This window comes from Notechis scutatus, chromosome Z, assembly GCF_049901735.1.
Source record: "Notechis scutatus isolate UNSWTSFEM ecotype Mainland chromosome Z, rNotScu1.2, whole genome shotgun sequence".
Lineage (NCBI taxonomy): Eukaryota > Metazoa > Chordata > Lepidosauria > Squamata > Elapidae > Notechis > Notechis scutatus.
Genome location: NC_142025.1, coordinates 121,742,811 through 121,769,652, shown reverse-complemented (window position 1 = coordinate 121,769,652; position 26,842 = coordinate 121,742,811). Strand labels below are relative to the sequence as shown.

The following is a 26,842-nucleotide window of genomic DNA, read 5'->3' as shown; positions in this document are numbered from 1 at the left end:
AAGCCCCCCCCTCCAGGTTTTCCATGGGAGGGGAAGCCAAGTCACACACACACACACACCCCTAGGCTACCCTCACCCCCATTTCTCCTGGGTGCCTCCCATTTCCTCAACCAGGGGCCACCAAGGTCCTCCCCCCCAATAAGACGGGGTCTGGAAGGAATAAAATCAAGTCCGTTTATTAAAATCACAACGAAAGCTGCATGATTGGCACGTTACCATGCCTTCCTGTCACAAATCCAGAGCTGCGATAATATTAATTTCATTATTATTATTATTATTATTATTATTATTATTATTATTATTATTATTATTATTATTATTTTTAAAAAGAAGATTCAGCCCTTCTGGGATTTAATCCTAGGGGAGGTTTGGGGTGGGTGGGGAGGCCTCCGCTACTCCCAAAAGGGAGAATGGTGGGATGGTCCAAAGGGTAGAGGCAGAGGTTTTTCGTTCGCCCAGGTGAGGGGGAACACACACACATGGAGGAGGTTGGCCAGGGGCCGTCAGGGAGCCAAGGCCAGCCAGCCAAGGATGAGCAGGCTCCCGCCATAAGGTGCCACGTGGGTGAAGGCCGGCTGGCCGGTTAGCGCGTGGTAATAAAACGGGCCGCAGAAGAGCCCCAGGCCTGTGGACAGGATGCCGCCAGCCTGGCAAAGAACAAAAGGAGACGTTAATGCCTGCCCCTCCCTGCAAACCACAGAGGCCCCTGCCTGAGCCCCTTTAGCAGATAACAGATAATGACAAGAAACCCAGCTGCACTAAAAAAAAAAAACCAATGCACAAAACACAACGGTTGCCAACTAATCAAGAACACAGCAATTGGGAAGACCAATGAAAACAGACCTAGGCTTCCAGCCAATCAGGATGAAGAAAAAAAAAACACATTCAAATATAGCAGAAAGCCAGCACCAAATTCAAACAAAAAACAGCTGTCAAGCCTGACACACAAGATTCAAAAGAACCCAGTCCACAAGCCGGAGGATTCTGACGAAACGTCGCTATAACTTTAAAAACACAACTATTAAGACGTGGGAAAACACCCAAAGAAACCTAAATACCAAACATATAACACACACACACAAACACATATATACACACAAACTCATATATACATACATACACACATATACAACACCCACCCACACACCCCATATATATAAAAGCAATCCACATAATTATAAGTAAAACTTCTATGAGCTTATTATGGAATAGGAGTGGACTTCCAATTCCCAGAATGCCACAGCCATTATTGCTGTTATCATTATCATTATTTAATGTGTGATGAGAACATGACAGAAGAGAAATAAACATATATACGAAGGTCATATAATTATGAGTAAAACTTCTATGGAGTTATGGCAACTGGAAGACAGCTGGACTTCAACTCCCAGAATGCAATGGAATAGACATGGACTTCAACTCCCAGAATTCCACAGCATTATTACTATTATTATTAATACGATGAGAACACAACAGAAGAGAAGTAAACATATATACGCAGCCCACGTAATTATAAGGATAGCTTCTGTGCCGTTATGGCAATTAATTGGAAGACAGCTGGACTTCAACTCCCAGAATGCCACGGACTAGGAATGGATTTCAACTCCCAGAATTCCACAGGCATTATGGTCATCACTAATCATCATTTAGCATATGATTAGAACATGACAGAAGTAAATGTATATAGGCAACCCATGTAATTATAAGTACAATTTCTAACCGGAAGTGAGCCGGACTTCAATTCCCAGGATTCCACAGCCAGCATGCAATGGAATAGGAGTGGACTTCAACTCCCAGAATTCTGGGCATTCACAGCTCTTAAAGGTGCAGAGGTTCAAAAATAGAAAATTTGGGGAGAGGGGTTGTGTTCCCCATGTTAAAGCAGCACATGCCCCCCACAGGTATCTGACTGCATCAGGGGAGGCTCCAGATTTTCAGAAAGGGGGGGGGACCCCACCACCTGAATGCCCTCCCACCAAGAATTAGCTGGGCGAAAATCCTGGAGGAGTTTGGAAGTGTGTGTGTGTGTGTGTGTGTGTGTGTCAAAGAGGCAAGATGGTGCCCCCCCACCATCCACTCCAGGGGGACCAAAGCCTCATCCCCCCCCTTTTTTTTGTATTTGCAAGTGCGGCCACGACGCAAGGTCCACTCCTTGGTTTCGTTAATTCCTGCTTAGTTTTAAGTTTTTGGTTTTTTACCCCCTATCTACTTGTATAAGGATTAATCTTTATATTATTCATGTTCATTATTCGTGTATTCTTGTGTGGGGTGCACTAGTAGAGGCTAAACCAATTTTGTTGCATACACAATGTACAATGACTATAAAGGCTTTCAACTTTGAACCTCTTTCTCATTTAAAATATCGTTGTACGTAACAATTCCCTCCCCCCAAATTTACAACATTTGGATGTGATATCCATTTCCCATATTAAAGAGTAGAGCATCATGCCTTTGAAAGCATCTTATGCATTTTATTTTTTCATGCCACAAAAAGGCATGCCATCCCAACTGAAGATCATGTCCCGGCCCACGCCTCCTTTTTTAAAAAATAATGTTTCTATTGCATATTTTTCATTATTAAACATCCCATTTCCAGTTTTGCAACGGCAGCGTACTAGCTCTGTCAAGTCCTTTTTAAATAGACATCGTAGTATACATCCTGGTTATAACCAGTGTTCTCAATAGTCATACAGTGTAGCCTCTTTTAAATACATAGTATTGTACGTCATAATTACAACTATTGCTTTCCTAGTTGGACCGAAGAACTCTTATTGCGTTTATCACCCTATACTTTAAAACTATATTCACGTACAGCCCAATAGTGGTATTGCTTACATTGTGTGTATTCTTACATATTTATATATATATCCGTATTTCTTTCTATTTTGTTAATCATCTTTCGTTGTTAAGTTACTCATCTCTCCACCTGTTTTTAACCATTGATACAATATGTCCCATATTAAGTAGCATTACTTAATATGGGACGTATTGTATCAATGTTATTAAGTAGTAATTTTTCCCTGAATGCCATCCCTCTGCTAAACAACTAATTCCCACAACACTCAAACTACCTAGTAAAACCGTATTGCTATTATTCTTCTCATCCATTCTATTGCCTATCTCTTCCCATTTATGACTATAACCGTGTTGCTTGTATCTTTACCATTTATATTGTTTTGTTTCCTCATATGATTTGATTGCTTATTAGTAACCTATAACGATCCTTAAGTGTTGTATCTTATGATTCTTGATGAATGTATTTTATTTTTTCTTATGTACACTGAGAGCTTATGCACCAAAGAGAAATTCCTTGTGTGTCCAATCACACTTGGCCAATAAATAATTCTATTCTAATTCTATTCTATTCTATCCTATCCCATTCCATTATTCTATTTCTATTTCTATTCTATTCCCATTTCTATTCTATTCCCATTTCTATTCTATTCCTATTTCTATTCTAATTTCTATTCTATCCTATCCTATCCTATCCCATTCCATTATTCTATTCTATTCCTATTTCTATTCTATTCCTATTTCTATTCTATCCTATCCTATCCTATCCCATTCCATTATTCTATTCTATTCTAATCCTATATTTTATTATCTATTTTATTCTATTCTAATCCTATATTTTATCTATTCTATTCTATTCTAATCCTATATTTTATCTATTCTATTGTATTCTATTGCATTCTATTCTATTCTATTCTATTCTATTCTATTCTATTCTATTCTATTCTATTCTATTCTATTCTATTCTACTTTACTCTACTCTAATTCTTTCCTATTCTATTTCTTCTTTATCTTTAAGTTCCATTGTCAATCTGTCCAATTCGGCACATTCTAATATTATTTTTTTAAATGCATCTTGCAAGAGCTGCACTTGGAGGAAACTGTATGGGGGGGGGGAACAGGTTGGGGGGTGGGGTGGGTCTCCCCCCCCCCTCAAAGAATACCTACCAGCATGGGGTAGCGGCAGTGGGGCACAGCCAAGAGAGCCAGGCTGTGCAGGAAGTGGTACCTATTGGCCGTGCCGTACAACTGGGGATGAAGGAAAAACAACAGTTGAGCATCACAACCGGGGGCTTGCAATGCAGGCACATCCCTGGGACACCCACCCAACCCGCCGCCCAGCCCAGGGTGGGCAAGGGGGTTATGTGGCAGGACCCCTCCCCATTGGGACATCCAACGTGGGGGGTTGTCACTTGGCCGATGGCAGAGAGGCAGCTGGAAGCGTTCCAGATGGCTCCCATGGCAGAGGGTCTTCTTGAGTGGGGGCTTTTACCTCTTTCAGGTACTCCGGCTGTTCCTGGGGGTGGAAGCCTGGAAGAAGAGGAGCAGGGGTGGGGTGGTTATATGGGGGGTTGCCCGTCCAGCCAGGTCGCCCCCTTGCTTGCATGTGGGGACAATGCCTTCATCCCGTGAGAGCTGCAGGGGTCCTTCTGCTCCGTTGGGGGGGGCGGAGGGGGGCACCCAAAGGCTTGGTGGCAGGTCCAGGTGGAGCTCTTGCCTCACAATCAGGAGGCTGTGAGTTCGATCCTAGGTAGAGGCTACTAATTGGAATAGACTCTCCTGCTTGAGCAGGGGGTTGGACTTGATGACCTCCAAGGTCCCTTCCAACTCTGTTATTCTATGAAAATTCTATGAAAAATGAGGTCATCTCCAAGGAGGAGTGACGTCATTTCTGCATGACGTCACGGGGTGTCCCCCGACACTCCAAAGACCCAGAATCAGACTCGAGCTGGCCTGGAAGGGATCTTAAGAGGTTCTCTAGTCCAGCCCTCTGCTCTGCACCATTCAAGCCTGCCAGCATGGCGCCACTAAGCTACTCACCCTTCGCCTTAAAACGAGCAGCCACCCCCCACCTCAGGAGCTGTACCCCGCAATCTCACCCCCAGGTGTCAAGCAGAGCCCTCCCCCAATAAAGACCCCTCCCCAATTTGCAGCCGGCTTCTCTCTCTCCAAGCGCCCCCAACTTGGTGGGATCCCAGCTCAAGGCAGCCCGACCGAGCCCCGCCACCGCTCACCGTGCGCCCCATAAGCGGCCGCCCCCACCGCGGATGCCCCGCTCAGCGCCCCGAGGCGGCGGAAAAAAGTCGCCGCGGCCGCCATCCTCCGCTAGATTCGAACCCTTCCGACTAGGCGAGTCTTAGCCAATCGGCGTCCGCGGGGCCTCTTTACTATGCAAGCCTCGCCCATCCGACGGGGTCCGCTCAGCCAATCAGCGCTCGCTAATCGCTTCCTGAACGGCGGCCCTTTAAGGAATCCAGTTTGAGACTCCGGCAATTATCCAATAGAAACGAGTATCCTTCCTTCCTTTTTTTCTTTCTTCCTGTTTATGTGTTTGTGTGGGTTCTCCAGTCCGATTCGCTCACGAGATGGAGCTGAGGACTTCAATCACGGCCCAGGATCCAATCCCAGGCAGCCGGAGGGAGGGAGGAGGGAGGGAGGGCGCAGTTGTAGCAATTGCAGGCGCAATTTATATAGGCAGGCGCTTTGCACGATTTGCGGTAGCGCCTTTTTATCACGGCGCCCTCTGTCGGAAGAGACGGAAGCGTCCCTTTTGGAGGCTTTTCCAAGTGGTGCCCTTTTCTTCCTCCAGCATCTCTGCCTCCCACGCGCGGGTTTTCGTTATCTGGCTTCCCCTATTCCCGCACGTGGGGAGGCAGGTGTGGGAGGGGAAATGGCCGACCCGCGTTTGCCTTTCACGCAACGTCACGCGTTCCCGACGTTACCCCCACCCCTTGCACGATTTATCCGCGTGGAAATAGCAGCATCTCTCTTGGATGGCCAGCCTGGATGCGGCCGCGATCTGCTCAGCTGCATTCTATTGTATTCTTATTTCTATTCTACCTCCTATTCTATTCTATATTCTGTTCTGTACTATTGTAACCTATGGCTATCACTAAGTGTTGCATCTTAATATTCTTGATGAATATATTTTATTTTTTCTTATGTACACTGAGAGCATTTGCACCAAAGCGAAATTCCTTGTGTGTCCAATCACACTTGGCCAATAACGAACTCCATTCTATTCTATTGTATTTGGGGTTGGACTAGATGACCTACAAGGTCCATTCCAACGCTGATTATCTAATCTATTCTATTCTAATTTCTATTCTATTCTATTCTACATTCTACTCTATATTCTGTTCGTAACCTATGACTATCACTTAAGTGTTGCATCTTATGATTCTACATTGATGTATTTTATTTTTTCTTATGTACACTGAGATGATATGCACCAAAGAGAATTATATTTTATTCTGTTATATTCTATATTCTAAGTTTTATTCTGTTCTATTTTACATTCTATTCTATATGGGGTTGGACTAGATGACCTACAAGTTCCCTTCCAGCTCTGATTATGTTATTTATTCTATTCTGTTCTACTCTATTCTTCCATTCCATATTATATTATATTCTTATTTATATTCTGTTGTGTTCTATTCTACTCTATTCGTAACCTATGACTATCACTAAATGTTGCCTCTTATGATTCCTGATGAATGTATTTTATTTTTTCTTATAGTGAGAGCATTTGCACCCAATTCTATTCTAATGTTCTATTATAATCTAATTCAATATCTTATTACTCATTCTATTTTAAGCTATGCTGCTTATATCTTTACAATTTATATTGTTTTGTTTTCCTAGTATGTTTGGATTGCATATTAGTAACCTATGTACAATTTGATTGCTTATAGCAGGGGTTTTCCAATTTGACAGCTTTGGCAGTTTAAGACTGGTAGACCTCAACTCCCAGAATTCCTCCTCGTCATGTTAGCTCAGGCATTCTGGGAGTTGAACTCCACCAGTCTTAAACTGCCAAGTTTGAAGACTTGGCTTATATTAATCTATCACCATCACTAAGCATTGCATCTTATGATTCTTGATGAGTTTATTTTAGTCTATTTTATTTTCTATTCTATTCTATTCCCCATCTCTCTATTTTATTTTTTATTCTATTCTCCATCCCTCTATTTTATTTTAATTTCTATTCTATTCCTGTTCCATTCCTATTTTATTTCTTTTCTATTCTTATTTCTATTCTACTCTATTCTATTTTCTTCTTCTTCTATTCTTATTCCTATTGTATTCTATTCCTATTCTATTCTTTCTTACTTTATTCTTCTATTCCCATTTCTATTCCATCCCATCTCGCAAAGGTTTCTGGGAAACGTTCTTCTCCAGTGGGCCTAGCAGAGACTCCGAGGAAATGAAGGGGTTAACTGGGCTTCTTTTGAACCGGAGTCAATCAAACTTTCGGCCCCGCCTCCATATCCTGCGCATGCCCAGTCTCGGCCTCGGCCTTTTCCCTCAGCCGAGCCTCGCCGAAGAGAGCGCTGCGAAAGGACGACGCGGTAATTATTCCCCGGAGTTCGAAGTGGAAATCACAGCGAGGTCCCCGGCTCCGCGTGAGAAGGCTCCTGCGAAGGCCTAGCCGCCTTTATTCCGATCCCGTCGAGGTCCCTCCCCGAGCCACCCCGCAGGCCAGGGAGAAGGGGTAGGGAGCCACCGCCCGGGGGAAGCCTAGAGCGGCTGAGAGAGAAATAAAGCCGCGGCGGCAGCAAAAGGTTTCTCACAGCAACGAGCCTGCGTGGTGCGGGGGAGCCGGAGGCTAAAATGGCGGACCCGGGAACGGTAGGGCCGAGGGGGGAGGCGGACCAGAGTTCCCCGAAAGTCTCCGCGGGGCCCAAGTTGGCCGCTAAAACAGCCGCGGCCAGGCCGAAGGCGACAGCCCTCCCCTGCCAGGGAGCCTCGAAGGCCGCTGACAAAAGGGCCGCTGAGGCGGAAGCAGCGCCAAAGGGGGGGCGGAGACCCCCCGCGGAGGAAACCGTTGGAGTTTCTCGCGCTTTTCCAGCCCAGCAACCCAGCCAGCCAATCGGCGCGAAGCACCAGAGTCCCCTGGGCTCTCAGGCCGGGTCCCCAGGTGGCGCCAGAGAGCAGCTGTCTCTGCCCTCCGACCAGGCTTTTATGGCTCCTGATTCGAAGCCGCCGCCAGGAGAAGGGCAGCCACCGCCTAAGCGGAGGAAGGGGGCGCCAGAGGCCAGCTTTACTCCCACGGCGGTGGCGGGACTTCTCCCACAGGAGTGTCAGGGCCCTGAAATCTCTGACCAGATGAAAATCCTGATATCAGAGGCCATAGCGCAGGGCATCGCGGCAGGCCTGCAACAAAGACGTCAGGCTGCTCCGGGACCCCCGGAAACTCCCCAACATGAAGAGCAACACAGGGTATCCCCCACAAGGCTCTTTTCCCCGGCCCTCTTTAAATCCTTGTTACTCAAGGCCAAAGCCACAAGAGGTATGGGAGCGGAGCCAGCGTTGGAGCCAGCATTGGAGCCCGTGGACCCGAATGAGTTGCTCTTTTCACAGCCAACCATAGAGAGCGAGGAAATTCCCTCCCCTGAATTATTCCAGAGGGTGATCCAAAAGATATGGGCCCAACCGGGGCCATGCCCTCCCCTAACTGAGGACGAAAAAATGTTATATAATATGGCCGATTTTTCTCACGCACTGGAACCACCGACTGTAGATGGCCCAGTGGTAGCCTTAGTATCTTCCGCCATGGTGCCTTTCTATAAAGAGGATGCACTGAGCCCAGAGGAGAAGAAGGTGGAGCAGACCCTCTGTAACGTGCATAAGACGGCCGCCATGGCAATCAAAACATCGACAGCTGCCTCATTTTTCAACAGGGCCTCATTGATGTGGCTCCGCCAGATGCAAGCGAGGATTCCCTCTGGTGACCTTCGCTTCCACCAGGACATCGACAATGTGATAGCGGCTACGGAATTCTCTGCAGATGCCACCTTGAGGGCAGCCAAGTTTGCTTCCAAGGCCCTTGCCTCTTCGGTGGTGGCCCGGCGACAACTGTGGCTTCGCCATTGGGAGGTGACCCCAAACCATAAGTGGAAACTAGCCTCTGCTCCGTACAAGGGGGGCATGCTGTTTGGAGAGGCCCTAGATTCCCTTCTGGTGGAGACTAGGCGTGGGAGAAAGGTCCTGCCTTCTCAACGTAGACCAGCTGCCCGCCGTGGAAAAAATTTCCGTGGGGCTTCCTTTCAGCCCACAGACAGGGGGTTTAATGCCCCTCAACCCCAGAAGGCATACACCCATAGACCAGACTGGCAACCAGACAGATCCGAGTTCAAGGACAAAAACAGAGGATACTTCCAAGGCAAGCGACCATTTCGGGGCAGCGGCCATCGCCCCTTTCGCCGCTCCAAGTGATGACACATCTAACCCTCCCGTTGGTGGGCGCTTAAGCCTATTCTCCAATCTGTGGGAAGGAGCTCCAATGGAGACCTTTGTCCTGAGACTAGGTCTCGCCTCAAATTCCTCTCCACCCCCAGCCCCGAGTTTCCTAATACGTTGCCCCATCTGTCTTTATTTTAAAAGATTTTTATTTTATATTTACAATAATTCCATTTCAATCGTGTGTTGACTGTGTACATCTTCTGCTTACAATTATAAATAATATTTTTTTACCAATATAACAATCCCATTTCTTATAGCTATTACATGTTTTATTTTTAACAATCTTAAACCTATTTCTCTAGATTTTCATCAACGCCGTTTTAATTTGTTTTACTTTCCAACCATTGATAAAATAAATCCCATACCGTATAATATTCCGTTTGTCCTTTTTCTTTCATTACCAGCGTTAACACATTCATCTCTACATTCAAATATTTTCTCGATTACTTTTTCCTCTGTCGGTATCTTATCACTTCCAATTCTTATTGAATACAATTCTAGCTGCTGTTAATACATGTATAATTAAATATGGTTTTTCTTCACTGTAGCCTTCAGGTACCATCCCTAATAAAAATATTTCAGGTTTCAAATCTATATGTGTTATTTTTTTCCAAACGAGTGTATTTTTGCCCAATGTTTTTTAGCTTCCATAAAAGACCTCCACATTACTAATATATCTGGTGGTACATTATCTCTCTTCCTACCTTGTGCATAAGCAATCTTGGCCGCTGTTGATATGTGTAAGATCATATATTTTATCTCTTGACTGCATTTCCCTTTAATTTTCCCTAAAAGGAACAGTTCAGGTTTAACCTCTATTTGACCATTCGTTATTTCTTGTGACCAGTTCCGAATTTTAGTCTAACATTTTTTAGCTTCAGGGCAAAGCCACCACCTATGGAAGAAGGTACTGTGTCTCTGTCCACATTTCGAACAATTTGGTTTCAAATCATGATATATTTTTGCCAATCTCACTGGAGCCAAATGCCAGAGATAAAACAAATTGATTCTCCTCAAATGCCACGGATCTTGTTATTTTATAATTCCTCTTCCAAATTCTTTCCCAATCTTCTAAATACATATTGTGTCCAAAATTTTTGGCCCATGCTATCATGGGCCCTTTTATTACTTCCTCTTCCAATTCAAATCTTAGCAAGTAGTTATATATATTCTTGTTATTAATTTCTCCTCCGAGCCTACCAAAATTTTATCTAGTTGTTGTGGCTCATTATCAAATCCATATTGTTCTGCATCCTTTTTGTATCTCGTTTGCAGCTGCAGGTATGGCCACCAGTCTACAAATATTCCCTGATCTTTCAACTCCTGGTTAGTTTTTTAATTTCCCCTAGTTATCTAGTATTTCATTATACCTAACCATTTTGCCTACATCTAATGTATTGGGATAGATCCTTGCCTCCATGGTGGATAGCCAGCCAGGTGTTGTCATATAGTGTTTTCTCCTAACCAGTTCCCAAATCTATCAACGAATCCCTCATTTTGTGTCTATAAAAATATGTTTTTTATTTCTTTTATCCTACAAGAAGGCTTGCCATCCCATCTGCAGGTCATTTTATTTATTTATTTAATTTACATTGCCGCCTATTCACCCATGGTTAATTGAGGCGGCTTATAAAATGTTAAACCATATTTAAAACAAAAAATAGAAAAGTAACAAAAAGAATCAAAGTACAAAAGAACAAAACCTGGAAAAAAATAAAACATAATAAATCAGGTCCCCAACTCCCACCCCAGCCCCAACAACAGCAGATCATACTAGCCATTTGATGGGCTCCACCCTGCTGTGAGTTTTGTTTCTTCAAAAATTATTTCTAAATCTTTTTTTAATCCTCTTTTAGGATCTTTGGATTCAATGTCCATATTTTCCTTTTTTTTTTCTTTTGGCCTCCATGTTATTTTAAGGGGGTTGTAGTCCCTCCATGTATTTGACAATATTTCTGTCGTCTCTCTCCTTCCCCAGTTCCCCATTCATCTAAGCCGTGCCAATCCTTGACCATGACTTGTGTGGGTTGGAATGAAAAGTTCAATTTGTTTTCTTTTGGATTTAAAATTCTCCAAATATCTTAACAGGTTTATAGTAGAGATAAGAAAAATGTATAGAAATGAATACAGATCCGTATTTGTAACAATGACGCAGAAGTACTGCTAAAGATGTGATGGAGAGATGTAAAGGTGAAAAAAGCACAATAAAAATATTAATTTTTTAAAAAAGACCTCCTCACATGGTAATATATTCCCAGGTGTCTGGTGGCCCTTCCAGCATTTGGCTGATTTATCTTTGAACATCTTAGCTAATTATGCTGGTGCAAAGTGCCATCTATAAAACGTCTTATACAAGCTTTCTTTATGTGCTGCTGCTTTTTGGACCGCCGCCTCTCACTTTAAAAAGGGGGGGGGTCAAGCTGGGGAGGGGGACCCCCAAAGATTCGGTGGGTGGTTCAGGTTTTCCCCCCCGTTGGGGACATCCTGCAAATGAGGTCATCTTCACGGGGTGATGTCATGCCTGCCTGACGGGGTTCTCCACCCACCGCAAAGGCCCAGAATCAGACTCTAGCTGGCCTGGAATGGACCTTAAGAGGTTCTCTAGTCCAGCCCCCTGCTGTGTACCGTTTCAGCCTGCCAGCATGGCGCCACTAAGCCACCTTCCTCTTAAAACGAGCAGCCACCCCCACCTCAGGAGCTGTACCCGCAATCAACCCCCCAGGAGTAAAGCAGAGACCTCCCCCATAAAGACCCCTCCCCAATTTGCAGCCGGCTTCTCTCTCCAAGCGCCCCCAACTGGTGGGATCCCAGCTTCAGCCAGTCCGGTCCTTACCAAGCAAGCCCGACCGAGCCGGCCACCGTGCGCCCCATAAGCGGCTGCCCCCACCGCGGATGCCCCGCTCAGCGCCCCGAGGCGGCGGAAAAAAGTCACCGCGGCCGCCATCCTCCACTAGATTCGAACCCTTCCAATTAGGCGAGTCTTAGCCAATCGGCGTCCGGGGCCTCTTTACTATGCAGGCCTCGCCTATCCGACGGGTCCGCTCAGCCAATCAGCGCGCTACCGCTTCCTGAACGGGCGGCCCTTTAAGGAATCCAGTTTGAGACTCCGGCAATTATCCAATAGAAACGAGTATCCTTCCTTGGTTTTTTTTCTTTTTTCTGTTTATGTGTTCTCCAGTCTGATTCGCTCACGAGATGGAGCTGAGGACTTCAATCACGGCCCAGGATCCAATCCCAGGCAGCCGGAGGGAGGGAGGGAGGGCGCTGTTGTAGCAATTGCAGGCGCAATTTATATAGGCAGGCGCTTTACACCAGTGGCCCCCAACCTTTTTTGTGCCACGGCCCGGTACCAGCATCACAAAACGATCCGCAGCCCGGTACCGGCATCAGCACGCATGGCAAGGCGAGCCGAGCGACCGGCCAGCCAGCCGTCCCCCGCTTCTCCCCGCCACCTTCAACTCCTCCTTTGTACCTTTGTCGATGGGCTTCACTTCGAGATGGCTTCGGGGCGGTCGCTCGGCTCGCCTTGCCTTGGGTGCTGAAAGAGCCTTAGTTTCGTTCGAAGCTCCCCCCCCTTCGATGAAACTAAGGCGCGAGGATTCCTTCAGGACCCAAATACCGCTTTCCAACCGGAAAAGCTCACCCGGAAGCACTTTCTCGTCAAACAAGATGGCGGCACCCAGCAAACCGGTGGGCCGGTAGGAAATGTTCCACGGACCGGTACCGGTCCACGGACCGGTGGTTGGGGACCCCTGCTTTACACGATTTATGGCACCGCCTTTTTATCACGGCGCCCTCTGTCGGAAGAGACGGAAGCGTCCCTTTTGGAGGCTTTTCCAAGTGGTGCCCTTTTCTTCCTCCAGCATCTCTGCCTCCCACGCGCGGGTCTTCGGTGCTCTGGCTTCCCCTATTCCCACACGTGGGGAGGCAGGTGCTGGAAGGGAAACGGCTGCACGATTTCTCCGAGTGGAAATATTAGCATCTCTCTTGGACGGCCAGTCTACATGAGCTGCAATGACCAGCCCGGACCACCAGGGGGCAGCAGGAGTGCAGGGTGCTGCGCAACACAGGAGTGGGGGGAGTCTCCATCTTGGACCACAGCTGCCCTCATGTTCCAGTCTAGTCTTCCCCAATCTATTCTATTCTTATTTCTGTTCTATTCTGCATTCTATTCTATTCTATATTCTGTTCTGTTCTATTCATAACCTGTGGCTATCACTAAGTGTTCATCACCTATATCAACGATTAGATAATCAATTTCTATAAAATATTTTATTAATGGTTTAATTGATTTATTGTGTTTAATTGATTAGTGTGATTAGACTGTTTAGTGCAAATAGTGTGATTACTAACTAGTTTAAAAGATCAAAATTCATGTAATTTAATTGAATAGCAAAATCATTGATTTAGTGAATTTAAATCAACAGTGTGATTAATGATTAGTGTAATTAATTGATTAGTAATTAGAGTAATTAATTGATCAGGCTGATTGTTGCTCAGGAATATTATCTGACTTGAGAGATTACTGCAATTGATTGTTTGATGTAATATTGGCTATATAGATTACCCAAAATTGTTCCTTTAATTAATTCAATCAACGTACTATTTTTAACAACCCTACCATGCCTAAAAGAAAATCGTACGCCTATCCACAACCTAAAGAGAAGATAATCCCCACCAATGAACCACAAGACTCCTGCACATGCCTTAAATGCTACGAAAATCTAAAGGATAATGAAAACTCCATCAAATGTTCTCTGTGTAAAGAATACGCTCATCATGACTGCTTGGGATTACCTGAGCAAATGATTCAATACCTAAAATCATCCAATGAGTTTCCATATTTCTGCAAATCATGCATACCCAAACTGGATCTGTCTGAAAGAGTTGATACCTTCGAATCCATTGAAACATCCCCTACCATCGAAACCATTAAAACATCCTCAACACCATAGTAGCATCCCTGGACGCCGTAAAAGAAAGAATATCCAACCTTGAAAAAAAGACACAACGCAAAAAACCTGAACATCCAATAGCTACAAACCACATCTCTACCCAACAACCACAATCCAATCCAAAACCCAATCCACAAATAAACACAACCCAGACAAATATTGATATCCCAATCCTCATCAGAGAAGCCGTTGAGCGTGAACGGAAACGTCCAAACGCCATCTTATTTGGTCTAGAAGACATCAATGTCAATGATGACATCACAACTGTCCGAAACATCATCAGAGATTATCAAGCATCAACCATCTCCGCTGATGAAATACTTGACATTTCCCGCATCGACCGAGAGCTCAAAAATAGAGACGGCTCTGTGGCCCCACGCTTGTGCAGGGTCATTTGCAAAAATGAATCAAGCAAACGTAAATTCATTTATACTATAAACTCACTCGCCAAAACCAACACCAACCATAAGAACCTCCGTTGCCGCACTGACCTAACCATACAGCAACGTGCCCGCTCCCGTGTACTCCGCATCGAACTCAAAAACCGTCTAGACAATGGAGAGAAGGACCTGTACATTGACTACCATGCTGACTGTATCAAAAGTAAGCCACGCAACCCAATACTCAGCTTTTACCCTCAACCACAACCCTACCTCAACCGATCCACCATCACACAAGACTAGGCACGCACGCCCCCAACTACCTCAATTCCAACTACTGCCGGCCTTAAATGCAAACTACTCAATGCAAGAAGCCTCGTGAATAAAATACCTGAATTTCTCATCCTCCTAAATATGGCTAACTTCGACATTATATTTGTCTGTGAAACATGGCTCAATGCATCTCTCCCTGACTCCATTACCACAGCAAGAGACTATCATGTTTACCGATCAGATCGTGAAAATCGTCGAGGAGGTGGTGTTGCTATATTCTATAAAAAATCCTTACATCTAAAAAATATCCAAGTTACCCAGGAGCTTGCCCTTCCTGAAACCATCATCTGTGAACTATCCTTAAATATCACAATTCGATTCTTACTATGTTACAGAGCACCTGATTATGACATCGAACATGTAAACAAGCTAAATACATTACTAACATGGGCTGCATCCTGCCCATACCCTTTTATCCTTCTTGGTGATTTCAATCTACCTCATATTGACTGGACCCTAAATGACTGTACAACTGAAATCATACACACAACCTTCTATAATGCTACTACAAATCTGGGACTGGAACAACTAGTTACCAACAACACTAGACTAAACAACTGCCTCGATCTCATCTTCTGCAACAGTTTGAATTTAATTTACGGAATACAAACTAAAGAACCCTTTTCCAGTAGTGACCACAATATGATTGACTTTTGTCTCAACATACGTCCACACAAAAATCACCACAATGATGTAATCCCCAAGTGTAACTTCAAAAAGGCAACTATGATCTTATAGACAACGATCTCTCATCCCTTGATTGGCAATCTCTATTCACTGGATGCAATACTGTTGAAGACCATTACAACATATTTTTACTTGAAGTCAAAAGAGTCATCAAACTATATGTTCCAACAACAACTCCCAAAACAAAACAAAAAAGCAGATTACCCATATCAATAAGGAAACTTCAATCCAAAAAGAGATCACTCTGGCGGAAAAACAAATCTGGTCACGTTGCCAATTTCAAAAACCGATACAAAAATTTATGCCACCAGATAAAGACTGAATGCACCAATTATCACATTAAACAAGAGGAAAACCTTCTAAGCATCAATTCCACCCGTGCTTTTTACAATTTTGTAAACAACAAACTAAAAGACTCAAGGTCCATCCCTCCTTGATAGGACCTGATGGTAAAGACTGCAACGACGACACCATAAAAGCCAACATCTTTAACACATTCTTCGGCTCAGTATTTGTAAACAGCAATGGATCATGCCCAGTATTTCCTAGCCGTTACCACAGATAACAACAATGATCTAACACATATCGATTTCACAGAAGACAATGTTGAAAAAGCACTACGCAACCTAAAACCATCTCTATCTATTGGACCGGATGGAATATGTGCCTACTTCTTAAGAAAGCTATCCACTGCCATAGCCAAACCTCTAAGCATAATCTTTGAAAAATCTTTCAGGACCAGCTCCTTGCCTAACCTATGGTCACAAGCCACAGTCATCCCCATCTTCAAAAAGGGAGACCCAAGCCTAGTTGAAAATTACAGGCCAATCTCCTTATGCTGCGTCACCTGTAAAGTCATGGAATCAATTATTAACCAATCCATCATGCTCCACTTAGAGACAAACAACCTACTCTCCAATAAACAATTTGGTTTCAGAAAAAAACTATCCTGTAATCTGCAACTCTTACACTGCAAAAACATATGGACGACACAACTCGACCAGGGCAAAGCAATAGACGCAATCTACATAGACTTCTGTAAAGCCTTTGATTCAGTGGTACACGACAAACTACTCCTAAAAATAAAATCCTATGGTATCTCTGGACAACTGAATAACTGGATAGAAGCATTCCTATCAAACAGACAACAAATGGTCAAAATCGGGAGCGTCCTATCAAATCCAGTACCTGTCAATAGTGGTGTCCCTCAGGGCAGTGTTCTAGGACCAACTCTCTTCATACTCTACATAAACGACCTCTGTGATCATATTAAGAGCAATTACGTCCTCTTCGCTGATGATGTAAAGCTGTTCAATACCACAGACAATACTGCTACCCTACAAAAAGATCTTGACTATGTATCTGAATGGTCAAACAAATGGCAACTTCAAATCTCAACAAATAAATGCTCTGTCTTACATATTGGCAAAAAAAAATCAGAAAATAAAATACAAGCTGAATAGTCAAGAACTTGTTGATGACTCAAGCTCTGTAAAGGACCTTGGAATACTCACCTCTAATGATCTAAGTGCTAGAGCCCACTGCAACTACATAGCCAAAAAGGCATTAAGAGTTGTTAACCTAATCCTACGTAGCTTTTTCTCTGGTAATATCACACTACTAACCAGAGCATACAAAACATTTGCTAGACCAATACTCGAATACAGTTCATCAGTCTGGAACCCTCATTACGTATCTGATATTAGCACAATTGAGAAAGTCCAGAAATATTTCACAAGAAGAGTTCTCCACTCTTCTACTCGTTATAGAATACCTTATACCACCAGACTTGAAATTCTTGAACTAGAAAACCTTGAATTACGCCGTCTTCGGTCTGACTTAAGCATGGTATATAAAATCATACATTGCAATGTCCTACCCATCAATGAATACTTCAGCTTCAACCATAACAACACAAGAGCACACAATAGATACAAACTCAAAGTAAACCGCACCAAACTTGATTGCAGGAAATACGACTTCAGCAATAGAGTGGTCAATGTCTGGAATACTCTACCCGACTCTGTAGTTTCTTCCCCAAACCCCAAAAACTTTAACCTTAGACTGTCTACTATTGACCTCACCCCTTTCCTAAGAGGCCTGTAGGGGGCGTGCATAAGCGCACCATCGTGCCTACCGTCCCTGTCCTATTGTTTCTCTTATTCTTTTATTTTTCTTATATGTACCCATTTCATGTATCCACAACTATGTATACACTTATATTTACTATCTTGTAAACAATTGGCAAATCAAATAAATAAATAAATAAATAAAATAAAGTGTTGCATCTTATGAACCTTGATGAATGTATTTTATTTTTTCTGATGCATACAGAGAGCATTTGCACCAAGACAAATTCTTTGTGTGTCCAATCACACTTGGCCAATAAAAGAATTCTATCCTATCCTAGTTCCAAATTTTATTATTCATTCTATTCTATTCGTAACCTGTGTTGCTTATATCTTTACAATTTATATTGTTTTGTTTTCCTAGTATGTTTTGATTGTATATTAATAAGCTATGTATGATTAGATTGCTTATAGCAGGGGTCTTCAAACGTGATAGCTTGAGGACTGGTGGACTCCAACTCCCAGAATTCCTCATCATGTTAGGTCAGGGATTCTGGGACTGGAAGTCCACCAGTCTTAAACTTGCCAAGTTTGAAAGACCCCTGGCTTAGAGTAACCTATGACTATCACTAAGTGTTGCATCTTATGATTCTTGATGAATGTGTTTTATTCTATTCTATTCCCCTTCCCACTATTTTATTTTATCTTATATTCTATTCTATTGTATTCTATTCTATTCTATATTCTATTCTGTTTCTATTCTATTCTATATTCTGTTCTATTCTATATTCTATTCTGTTTCTATTCTATATTCTATTCTATTCCCATTCCTATTTCTATTGCATCTGGCAAAAATTTATGGGAAACGTGATTCTTGTCCCGTGTGTTGAGCAGAGTCTCCGAGGAAAGCAAGGGGTTAACTCAGGGGGAGTCAATCAACCCTTAGGCCACGCCTCCCTGGCCTGCGCATGCCCAGTCTCGGACTCGGCCTTTTCCCTCAGCAGAGCCCGGTGGAAGACAGAGCTCTTCGGACGGAGGAAGCGGTCATTACTGCCCGGATTTCGAACCGTAAATCACAGCGAGGTCCCCGGCTTCGCGTGAGAAGGCTCCGGAGCCTTCGCAGGACGGCTGAAAGGCGAGGCTTGGCTGCCCCGGCCTTTAGCCGCCTTTGTCCCGATCCCGTCAAGGTCATTCACCGAGCCCCGCAGGCAACGAACGAGTGCCCGGGGAAGCCTAGAGCGGCTGAGAGAGAAATAAAGCCGCGGCGGCAGCAAAAGGTTCCTCACAGGAACGAGCCTGCCTGGTCCGGAGGCCCCGGAGACTAAAATGGCGGACCCGGGAACGGTAGGGCCGAGCGGGGAGGAGGACCAGAGTTCCCCGAAAGTCTCCGCGGGGCCCAAGTTGGCCGCTAAAACAGCCGCGGCCAGGCCGAAGGCGACAGCCCTCCTGCCAGGGAGCCTCGAAGGCCGCTGACAAAGGGCCGCTGAGGCGGAAGCAGCGCCAAAGGGGGGCGGAGACCCCCGCGGAGGAAACCGTTGGAGTTTCCCGCGCTTTTCCAGCCCAGCAACCCAGCCAGCCAATCGGCGCGAAGCACCAGAGTCCCCTGGGCTCTCAGGCCGGGTCGCCAGGTGGCGCCAGAGAGCAGCTGTCTCTGCCCTCCGACCAGGCTTTTATGGCTCCTGATTCGAAGCCGCCGCCAGGAGAAGGGCAGCCACCGCCTAAGCGGAGGAAGGGGGCGCCAGAGGCCAGCTTTACTCCCACGGCGGTGGCGGGACTTGGCCCACAGGAGAGTCAGGGCCCTGAAATCTCTGACCAGATGAAAATCCTGATATCGGAGGCCATAGCGCAGGGCATCGCGGCAGGCCTGCAACAAAAACCTCAGGCTGCTCCGGGACCCCCGGAAAATCCCCAACATGAAGAGCAACACAGAGGATCCACCAGAAGGCTCTTTTACCCAGCCCTCTTTAAATCCTTGTTACTCAAGGCCAAAGCCACAACAGGTATGGGAGCGGAGCCAGCGTTGGAGCCCGTGGACCCGAATGAGTTGCTCTTTTCACAGCCAACCATAGAGAGCGAGGAAATCCCCTCCCCTGAATTATTCCAGAGGGTGATCCAAAAGATATGGGCCCAACCGGGGCCATGCCCTCCCCTAAGTGAGGACGAAAAAATGTTATATAATATGGCCCCCGATTTTTCTCACGCACTGGAACCACCGACTATAGATGGTCCAGTGGCAGCCTTGGTATCTTCCACCATTGTGGCTTGCTGTGAAGATGCACTGAGCCCAGAGGAGAGGAAGGTGGAGCAGACCCTCTGTAACGTGCACAAGACGGCTGCCATGGCAATCAAAACATCGACAGCTGCCTCATTTTTCAACAGGGCCTCATTGATGTGGCTCCGCCAGATGCAAGCGAGGATTCCCTCTGGTGACCTTCGCTTCCACCAGGACATCGACAATGTGATAGCGGCTACGGAATTCTCTGCAGATGCCACCTTGAGTGCCTCCAAGTTTGCTTCCAAGACCCTTGCCTCTTCGGTGGTGGCCCGGCGACAACTGTGGCTTCGCCATTGGGAGGTGAGTGCAAACCATAAGTCCAAACTAGCCTCTGCTCCGTACAAGGGGGCATGCTGTTTGGAGAGGCCCTAGATTCCCTTCTGGTGAAGACTAGGCGTGGGAGAAAGGTCCTGCCTTCTCAACGTAGACCAGCTGCCCGTGGAAAAAATTTCCGTGGGGCTTCCTTTCAGCCCACAGACAGGAGGTTTAATGCCCCTCAACCCCAGAAGGCATACACCCACAGACCAGACTGGCAACCAGACAGATCCGAGTTCAAGGACAAAAACAGAGGATACTTCCAAGGCAAGCGACCATTTCGGGGCAGCGGCCATCGCCCCTTTCGCCGCTCCAAGTGATGACACATCTAACCCTCCCGTTGGTGGGCGCTTAAGCCTATTCTCCAATCTGTGGGAAGGAGCTCCAATGGAGACCTTTGTCCTGAGACTAGGTCTCGCCCTCAAATTCCTCTCCACCCCCCAGCCCCGAGTTTCCTAATACGTTGCCCCATCTGTCTTTATTTTAAAAGATTTTTATTTTATATTTACAATAATTCCATTTCAATCGTGTGTTGACTGTGTACATCTTCTGCTTACAATTATAAATAATATTTTTTTACCAATATAACAATCCCATTTCTTATAGCTATTACGTTTTATTTTTAACAATCTTAAACCTATTTCTCTAGATTTTCATCAACGCCGTTTTAATTTGTTTTACTTTCCAACCATTGATAAAATAAATCCCATACCGTATAATATTCCGTTTGTCCTTTTTCTTTCATTACCAGCGTTAACACATTCATCTCTACATTCAAATATTTTCTCGATTACTTTTTCCTCTGTCGGTATCTTATCACTTCCAATTCTTATCGAATACAATTCTAGCTGCTGTTAATACATGTATAATTAAATATGGTTTTTCTTCACTGTAGCCTTCAGGTACCATCCCTAATAAAAATATTTCAGGTTTCAAATCTATATGTGTTATTTTTTCCCAAACGAGTGTATTTTTGCCCAATGTTTTTTAGCTTCCATAAAAGACCTCCACATTACTAATATATCTGGTGGTACATTATCTCTCTCCCTACCTTGTGCATAAGCAATCTTGGCCGCTGTTGATATGTGTAAGATCATATATTTTATCTCTTGACTGTATTTCCCCTTAATTTTCCCTAAAAGGAACAGTTCAGGTTTAACCTCTATTTGACCATTCGTTATTTCTTGTGACCAGTTCCGAATTTTAGTCCAACATTTTTTAGCTTCAGGGCAAAGCCACCACCTATGGAAGAAGGTACTGTATGTCCACATTTCGAACAATTTGGTTTCAAATCATGATATATTTTTGCCAATCTCACTGGAGCCAAATGCCAGAGATAAAACAAATTGATTCTCCTCAACTGCTGCGGATCTTGTTATTTTGTAATTCCTGCTCCAAATTCTTTCCCAATCTTCTAAATACATATTGTGTCCAAAATTTTTGGCCCATGCTATCATGGGCCCTTTTATTGCTTCCTCTTCCAATTCAAATCTTAGCAAGTAGTTATATATATTCTTGTTATTAATTTCTCCTCCGGGCCTACCAAAATTTTATCTAGTTGTTGTGGCTCATTATCAAATCCATATTGTTCTGCGTCCTTTTTGTATCTTGTTTGCAGCTGCAGGTATGGCCACCAGTCTACAAATATTCCCTGATCTTTCAACTCCTGGTTAGTTTTTTAATTTCCCCTAGTTATCTAGTATTTCATTATACCTAACCATTTTGCCTACATCTAATGTATTGGGATAGATCCTTGCCTCCATGGTGGATAGCCAGCCAGGTGTTGTCATATAGTGTTTTCTCCTAACCAGTTCCCAAATCTATCAACGAATCCCTCATTTTGTGTCTATAAAAATATGTTTTTATTTCTTTTATCCTACAAGAAGGCTTGCCATCCCATCTGCAGGTCATTTTATTGATTTATTTAATTTACATTGCCGCCTATTCACCCATGGTTAATTGAGGCGGCTTATAAAATATTAAACCATATTTAAAACAAAAAATAGAAAAGTAACAAAAAGAATCAAAGTACAAAAGAACAAAACCTGGAAAAAAATAAAACATAATAAATCAGGTCCCCACTCCCACCCCAGCCCCAACAACAGCAGATCATACTAGCCATTTGATGGGCTCCACCCTGCTGTGAGTTTTGTTGTTTCTTCAAAAATTATTTCTAAATCTTTTTTTAATCCTCTTTTAGGATCTTTGGATTCAATGTCCATATTTTCCTTTTTTTTTTTTCTTTTGGCCTCCATGTTATTTTAAGGGGGTTGTAGTCCCTCCATATATTTGACAATATTTCTGTCGTCTCTCTCCTTCCCCAGTTCCCCATTCATCCAAGCCGTGCCAATCCTTGACCATGACTTGTGTGGGTTGGAATGAAAAGTTCAATTTGTTTTCTTTTGGATTTAAAATTCTCCAAATATCTTAACAGGTTTATAGTAGAGATAAGAAAAATGTATAGAAATGAATACAGATCCGTATTTGTAACAATGACGCAGCAATACTGTTAAAGATGTGATGGAGAGATGTAAAGGTGAAAAAAGCACAATAAAAATATTAATTTTTTAAAAAAGACCTCCTCACATGGTAATATATTCCCAGGTGTCTGGTGGCCCTTCCAGCATTTGGCTGATTTATCTTTGAACATCTTAGCTAATTATGCTGGTGCAAAGTGCCATCTATAAAACGTCTTATACAAGCTTTCTTTATGTGCTGCTGCTTTTTGGACCGCCGCCTCTCACTTTAAAAAGGGGGTCAAGCTGGGGAGGGGACCCCCAAAGATTCGATGGGTGGTTCAGGTTTTCCCCGTTGGGGACATCCTGCAAATGAGGTCTTCACGGGGTGATGTCATGCCTGCCTGACGGGGTCCTCCACCCACCGCAAAGGCCCAGAATCAGACTCTAGCTGGCCTGGAATGGACCTTAAGAGGTTCTCTAGTCCAGCCCCCTGCTGTGTACCGTTTCAGCCTGCCAGCATGGCGCCACTAAGCCACCTTCCTCTTAAAACGAGCAGCCACCCCCCCACCTCAGGAGCTGTACCCCGCAATCTAACCCCCCCAGGAGTAAAGCAGAGACCTCCCCCCATAAAGACCCCTCCCCAATTTGCAGCCGGCTTCTCTCTCCAAGCGCCCCCAACTGGTGGGATCCCAGCTTCAGCCAGTCCGGTCCTTACCAAGCAAGCCCGACCGAGCCGGCCACCGTGCGCCCCATAAGCGGCTGCCCCACCGCGGATGCCCCGCTCAGCGCCCGAGGCGGCGGAAAAAACCGGCCGCCATCCTCCACTAGATTCGAACCCTTCCAATTAGGCGAGTCTTAGCCAATCGGCGTCCGCGGGGCCTCTTTACTATGCAGGCCTCGCCCATCCGACGGGGTCCGCTCAGCCAATCAGCGCTCGCTACCGCTTCCTGAACGGCGGCCCTTTAAGGAATCCAGTTTGAGACTCCGGCAATTATCCAATAGAAACGAGTATCCTTCCTTGGTTTTTTTTTTTTTTTTTTTCTGTTTATGTGTTCTCCAGTCCGATTCGCTCACGAGATGGAGCTGAGGACTTCAATCACGGCCCAGGATCCAATCCCAGGCAGCCGGAGAGAGGGAGGGAGGGCGCTGTTGTAGCAATTGCAGGCGCAATTTATATAGGCAGGCGCTTTACACCAGTGGCCCCCAACCTTTTTTGTGCCACGGCCCTGTACCGGCATCACAAAATGATCCGTGGCCCGGTACCGGTATCAGCACGCATGACAAGGCAAGGCGAGCCGAGCGACCGGCCAGCCAGCCGTCCCCCGCTTCTCCCCGCCACCTTCAACTCCTTTGTACCTTTGTCGATGGGCTTCGCTTCGGGATGGCTTCGGGGCGGTCGCTCGGCTCGCCTTGCCTTGGGTGCTGAAAGAGCCTTAGTTTCGTTCGAAGCTCCCCCCCCTTCGATGAAACTAAGGCGCGAGGATTCCTTCAGGACCCAAACACCGCTTTCCAACCGGAAAAGCTCACCCGGAAGCACTTTCTCGTCAAACAAGATGGCGGCACCCAGCAAACCGGTGGGCCGGTAGGAAATGTTCCACGGACCGGTACCGGTCCACGGACCGGTGGTTGGGGACCCCTGCTTTACACGATTTATGGCACCGCCTTTTTATCACGGCGCCCTCTGTCGGAAGAGACGGAAGCGTCCATTTTGGAGGCTTTTCCAAGTGGTGCCCTTTTCTTCCTCCAGCATCTCTGCCTCCCACGCGCGGGTCTTCGGTGCTCTGGCTTCCCCTATTCCCGCACGTGGGGAGGCAGGTGCTGGAAGGGAAACGGCTGCACGATTTCTCCGAGTGGAAATATTAGCATCTCTCTTGGACGGCCAGTCTACATGAGCTGCAATGACCAGCCCGGACCACCAGGGGGCAGCAGGAGTGCAGGGTGCTGCGCAACACAGGAGTGGGGGAGTCTCCATCTTGGACCACAGCTGCCCTCATGTTCCAGTCTAGTCTTCCCCAATCTATTCTATTCTTATTTCTGTTCTATTCTGCATTCTATTCTATTCTATATTCTGTTCTGTTCTATTCATAACCTGTGGCTATCACTAAGTGTTGCATCTTATGAACCTTGATGAATGTATTTTATTTTTTCTGATGCATACAGAGAGCATTTGCACCAAGACAAATTCTTTGTGTGTCCAATCACACTTGGCCAATAAAAGAATTCTATCCTATCCTAGTTCCAAATTTTATTATTCATTCTATTCTATTCGTAACCTGTGTTGCTTATATCTTTACAATTTATATTGTTTTGTTTTCCTAGTATGTTTTGATTGTATATTAATAAGCTATGTATGATTAGATTGCTTATAGCAGGGGTCTTCAAACGTGATAGCTTGAGGACTGGTGGACTCCAACTCCCAGAATTCCTCATCATGTTAGGTCAGGGATTCTGGGACTGGAAGTCCACCAGTCTTAAACTTGCCAAGTTTGAAAGACCCTGGCTTAGAGTAACCTATGACTATCACTAAGTGTTGCATCTTATGATTCTTGATGAATGTGTTTTATTCTATTCTATTCCCCTTCCCACTATTTTATTTTATCTTATATTCTATTCTATTGTATTCTATTCTATTCTATATTCTATTCTGTTTCTATTCTATTCTATATTCTGTTCTATTCTATATTCTATTCTGTTTCTATTCTATATTCTATTCTATTCCCATTCCTATTTCTATTGCATCTGGCAAAAATTTATGGGAAACGTGATTCTTGTCCCGTGTGTTGAGCAGAGTCTCCGAGGAAAGCAAGGGGTTAACTCAGGGGAGTCAATCAACCCTTAGGCCACGCCTCCCTGGCCTGCGCATGCCCAGTCTCGGACTCGGCCTTTTCCCTCAGCAGAGCCCGGTGGAAGACAGAGCTCTTCGGACGGAGGAAGCGGTCATTACTGCCCGGATTTCGAACCGTAAATCACAGCGAGGTCCCCGGCTTCGCGTGAGAAGGCTCCGGAGCCTTCGCAGGACGGCTGAAAGGCGAGGCTTGGCTGCCCCGGCCTTTAGCCGCCTTTGTCCCGATCCCGTCAAGGTCACTCACCGAGCCCCGCAGGCAACGAACGAGTGCCCGGGGAAGCCTAGAGCGGCTGAGAGAGAAATAAAGCCGCGGCGGCAGCAAAAGGTTCCTCACAGGAACGAGCCTGCCTGGTCCGGAGGCCCCGGAGGCTAAAATGGCGGACCCGGGAACGGCAGGGCCGAGGGGGAGGCGGACCAGAGTTCCCCGAAAGTCTCCGCGGGGCCCAAGTTGGCCGCTAAAACAGCCGCGGCCAGGCCGAAGGCGACAGCCCTCCCCTGCCAGGGAGCCTCGAAGGCCGCTGACAAAGGGCCGCTGAGGCGGAAGCAGCGCTAAAGGGGGAGCGGAGACCCCCGCGGGGAGGAAACCGTTGTAGTTTCCCGCGCTTTTCCAGCCCAGCAACCCAGCCAGCCAATCGGCGCGAAGCACCAGAGTCCCCTGGGCTCTCAGGCCGGGTCGCCAGGTGGCGCCAGAGAGCAGCTGTCTCTGCCCTCCGACCAGGCTTTTATGGCTCCTGATTCGAAGCCGCCGCCTAAGCGGAGGAAGGGGGCGCCAGAGGCCAGCTTTACTCCCACGGCGGTGGCGGGACTTGGCCCACAGGAGAGTCAGGGCCCTGAAATCTCTGACCAGATGAAAATCCTGATATCGGAGGCCATAGCGCAGGGCATCGCGGCAGGCCTGCAACAAAGACGTCAGACTGCTCCGAGGCCCCCGGAAAATCCCAAACATGAAGAGCAACACAGGGGATCCCCCACAGGGCTCTTTTCCCCATCCCTCTTTAAATCCTTGTTAGTCAAGGCCAAAGCCACAACAGGTATGGGAGCGGAGCCAGCGTTGGAGCCCGTGGACCCGAATGAGTTGCTCTTTTCACAGCCAACCATAGAGAGCGAGGAAATCCCCTCCCCTGAATTATTCCAGAGGGTGATCCAAAAGATATGGGCCCAACCGGGGCCATGCCCTCCCTAAGTGAGGACGAAAAAATGTTTTATAATATGGCCCCGATTTTTCTCATGCACTGGAACCACCAACTGTAGATGGTCCAGTGGCAG

The 26,842-nt window shown here is 45.7% G+C and overlaps 3 protein-coding genes across 4 annotated transcripts; 2 read left to right on the top strand and 1 right to left on the bottom strand.

Moving 5' to 3' along the window:
* Positions 1 to 321: 321 nt before the first annotated feature.
* TMEM256 (transmembrane protein 256) lies at positions 322 to 12,220 on the bottom strand. Of its 2 annotated transcripts, none has more exons than XM_087947625.1 (4): positions 12,118 to 12,220; positions 4,286 to 4,323; positions 3,961 to 4,041; positions 322 to 647 (listed from the first exon to the last, which is right to left on the bottom strand). In XM_087947625.1, the coding sequence occupies exons 1-4, from the start codon at positions 12,200 to 12,202 to the stop codon at positions 504 to 506; spliced, it is 348 nt and encodes a 115-aa protein (XP_087803751.1). In that variant the 5' UTR covers positions 12,203 to 12,220; the 3' UTR covers positions 322 to 503. The 2 variants fall into 2 exon arrangements, with proteins under 2 accessions (XP_087803751.1, XP_026546228.1); XM_026690443.2 differs by lacking the exon at positions 12,118 to 12,220 and adding an exon at positions 5,028 to 5,318.
* Positions 7,455 to 9,852, top strand: LOC113430438 (uncharacterized). The gene has a single exon (XM_087947610.1). The coding sequence runs from the start codon at positions 7,627 to 7,629 to the stop codon at positions 9,229 to 9,231; it is 1,605 nt and encodes a 534-aa protein (XP_087803736.1). The 5' UTR covers positions 7,455 to 7,626; the 3' UTR covers positions 9,232 to 9,852.
* Positions 12,221 to 18,621: 6,401 nt separating the features above from the next.
* LOC148129205 (lamina-associated polypeptide 2, isoforms alpha/zeta-like) lies at positions 18,622 to 21,213 on the top strand. The gene is given in 2 exon segments (XM_087947611.1): positions 18,622 to 20,306; positions 20,309 to 21,213. Coding segments are annotated over 2 exon segments (1,236 nt in total). The 5' UTR covers positions 18,622 to 19,354; the 3' UTR covers positions 20,593 to 21,213.
* The last annotated feature ends 5,629 nt before the right edge of the window (positions 21,214 to 26,842 follow it).

Excerpts from the sequence above, each read along its gene's own strand:
- LOC113430438 (XM_087947610.1), top strand. The coding sequence starts at position 7,627 with ATGGCGGACCCGGGAACGGTAGGGCCGAGGGGGGAGGCGGACCAGAGT.
- TMEM256 (XM_087947625.1), bottom strand. The coding sequence starts at position 12,202 with ATGGCGGCCGCGGTGACTTTTTTCCGCCGCCTCGGGGCGCTGAGCGGG. Across the intron at positions 4,042-4,285 it reads AGCCGGAGTACCTGAAAGAG|TTGTACGGCACGGCCAATAG; the intron begins GTAAAAGCCCCC and ends CTTCATCCCCAG. Across the intron at positions 648-3,960 it reads ACTGCCGCTACCCCATGCTG|GCTGGCGGCATCCTGTCCAC; the intron begins GTAGGTATTCTT and ends GTTCTTTGCCAG.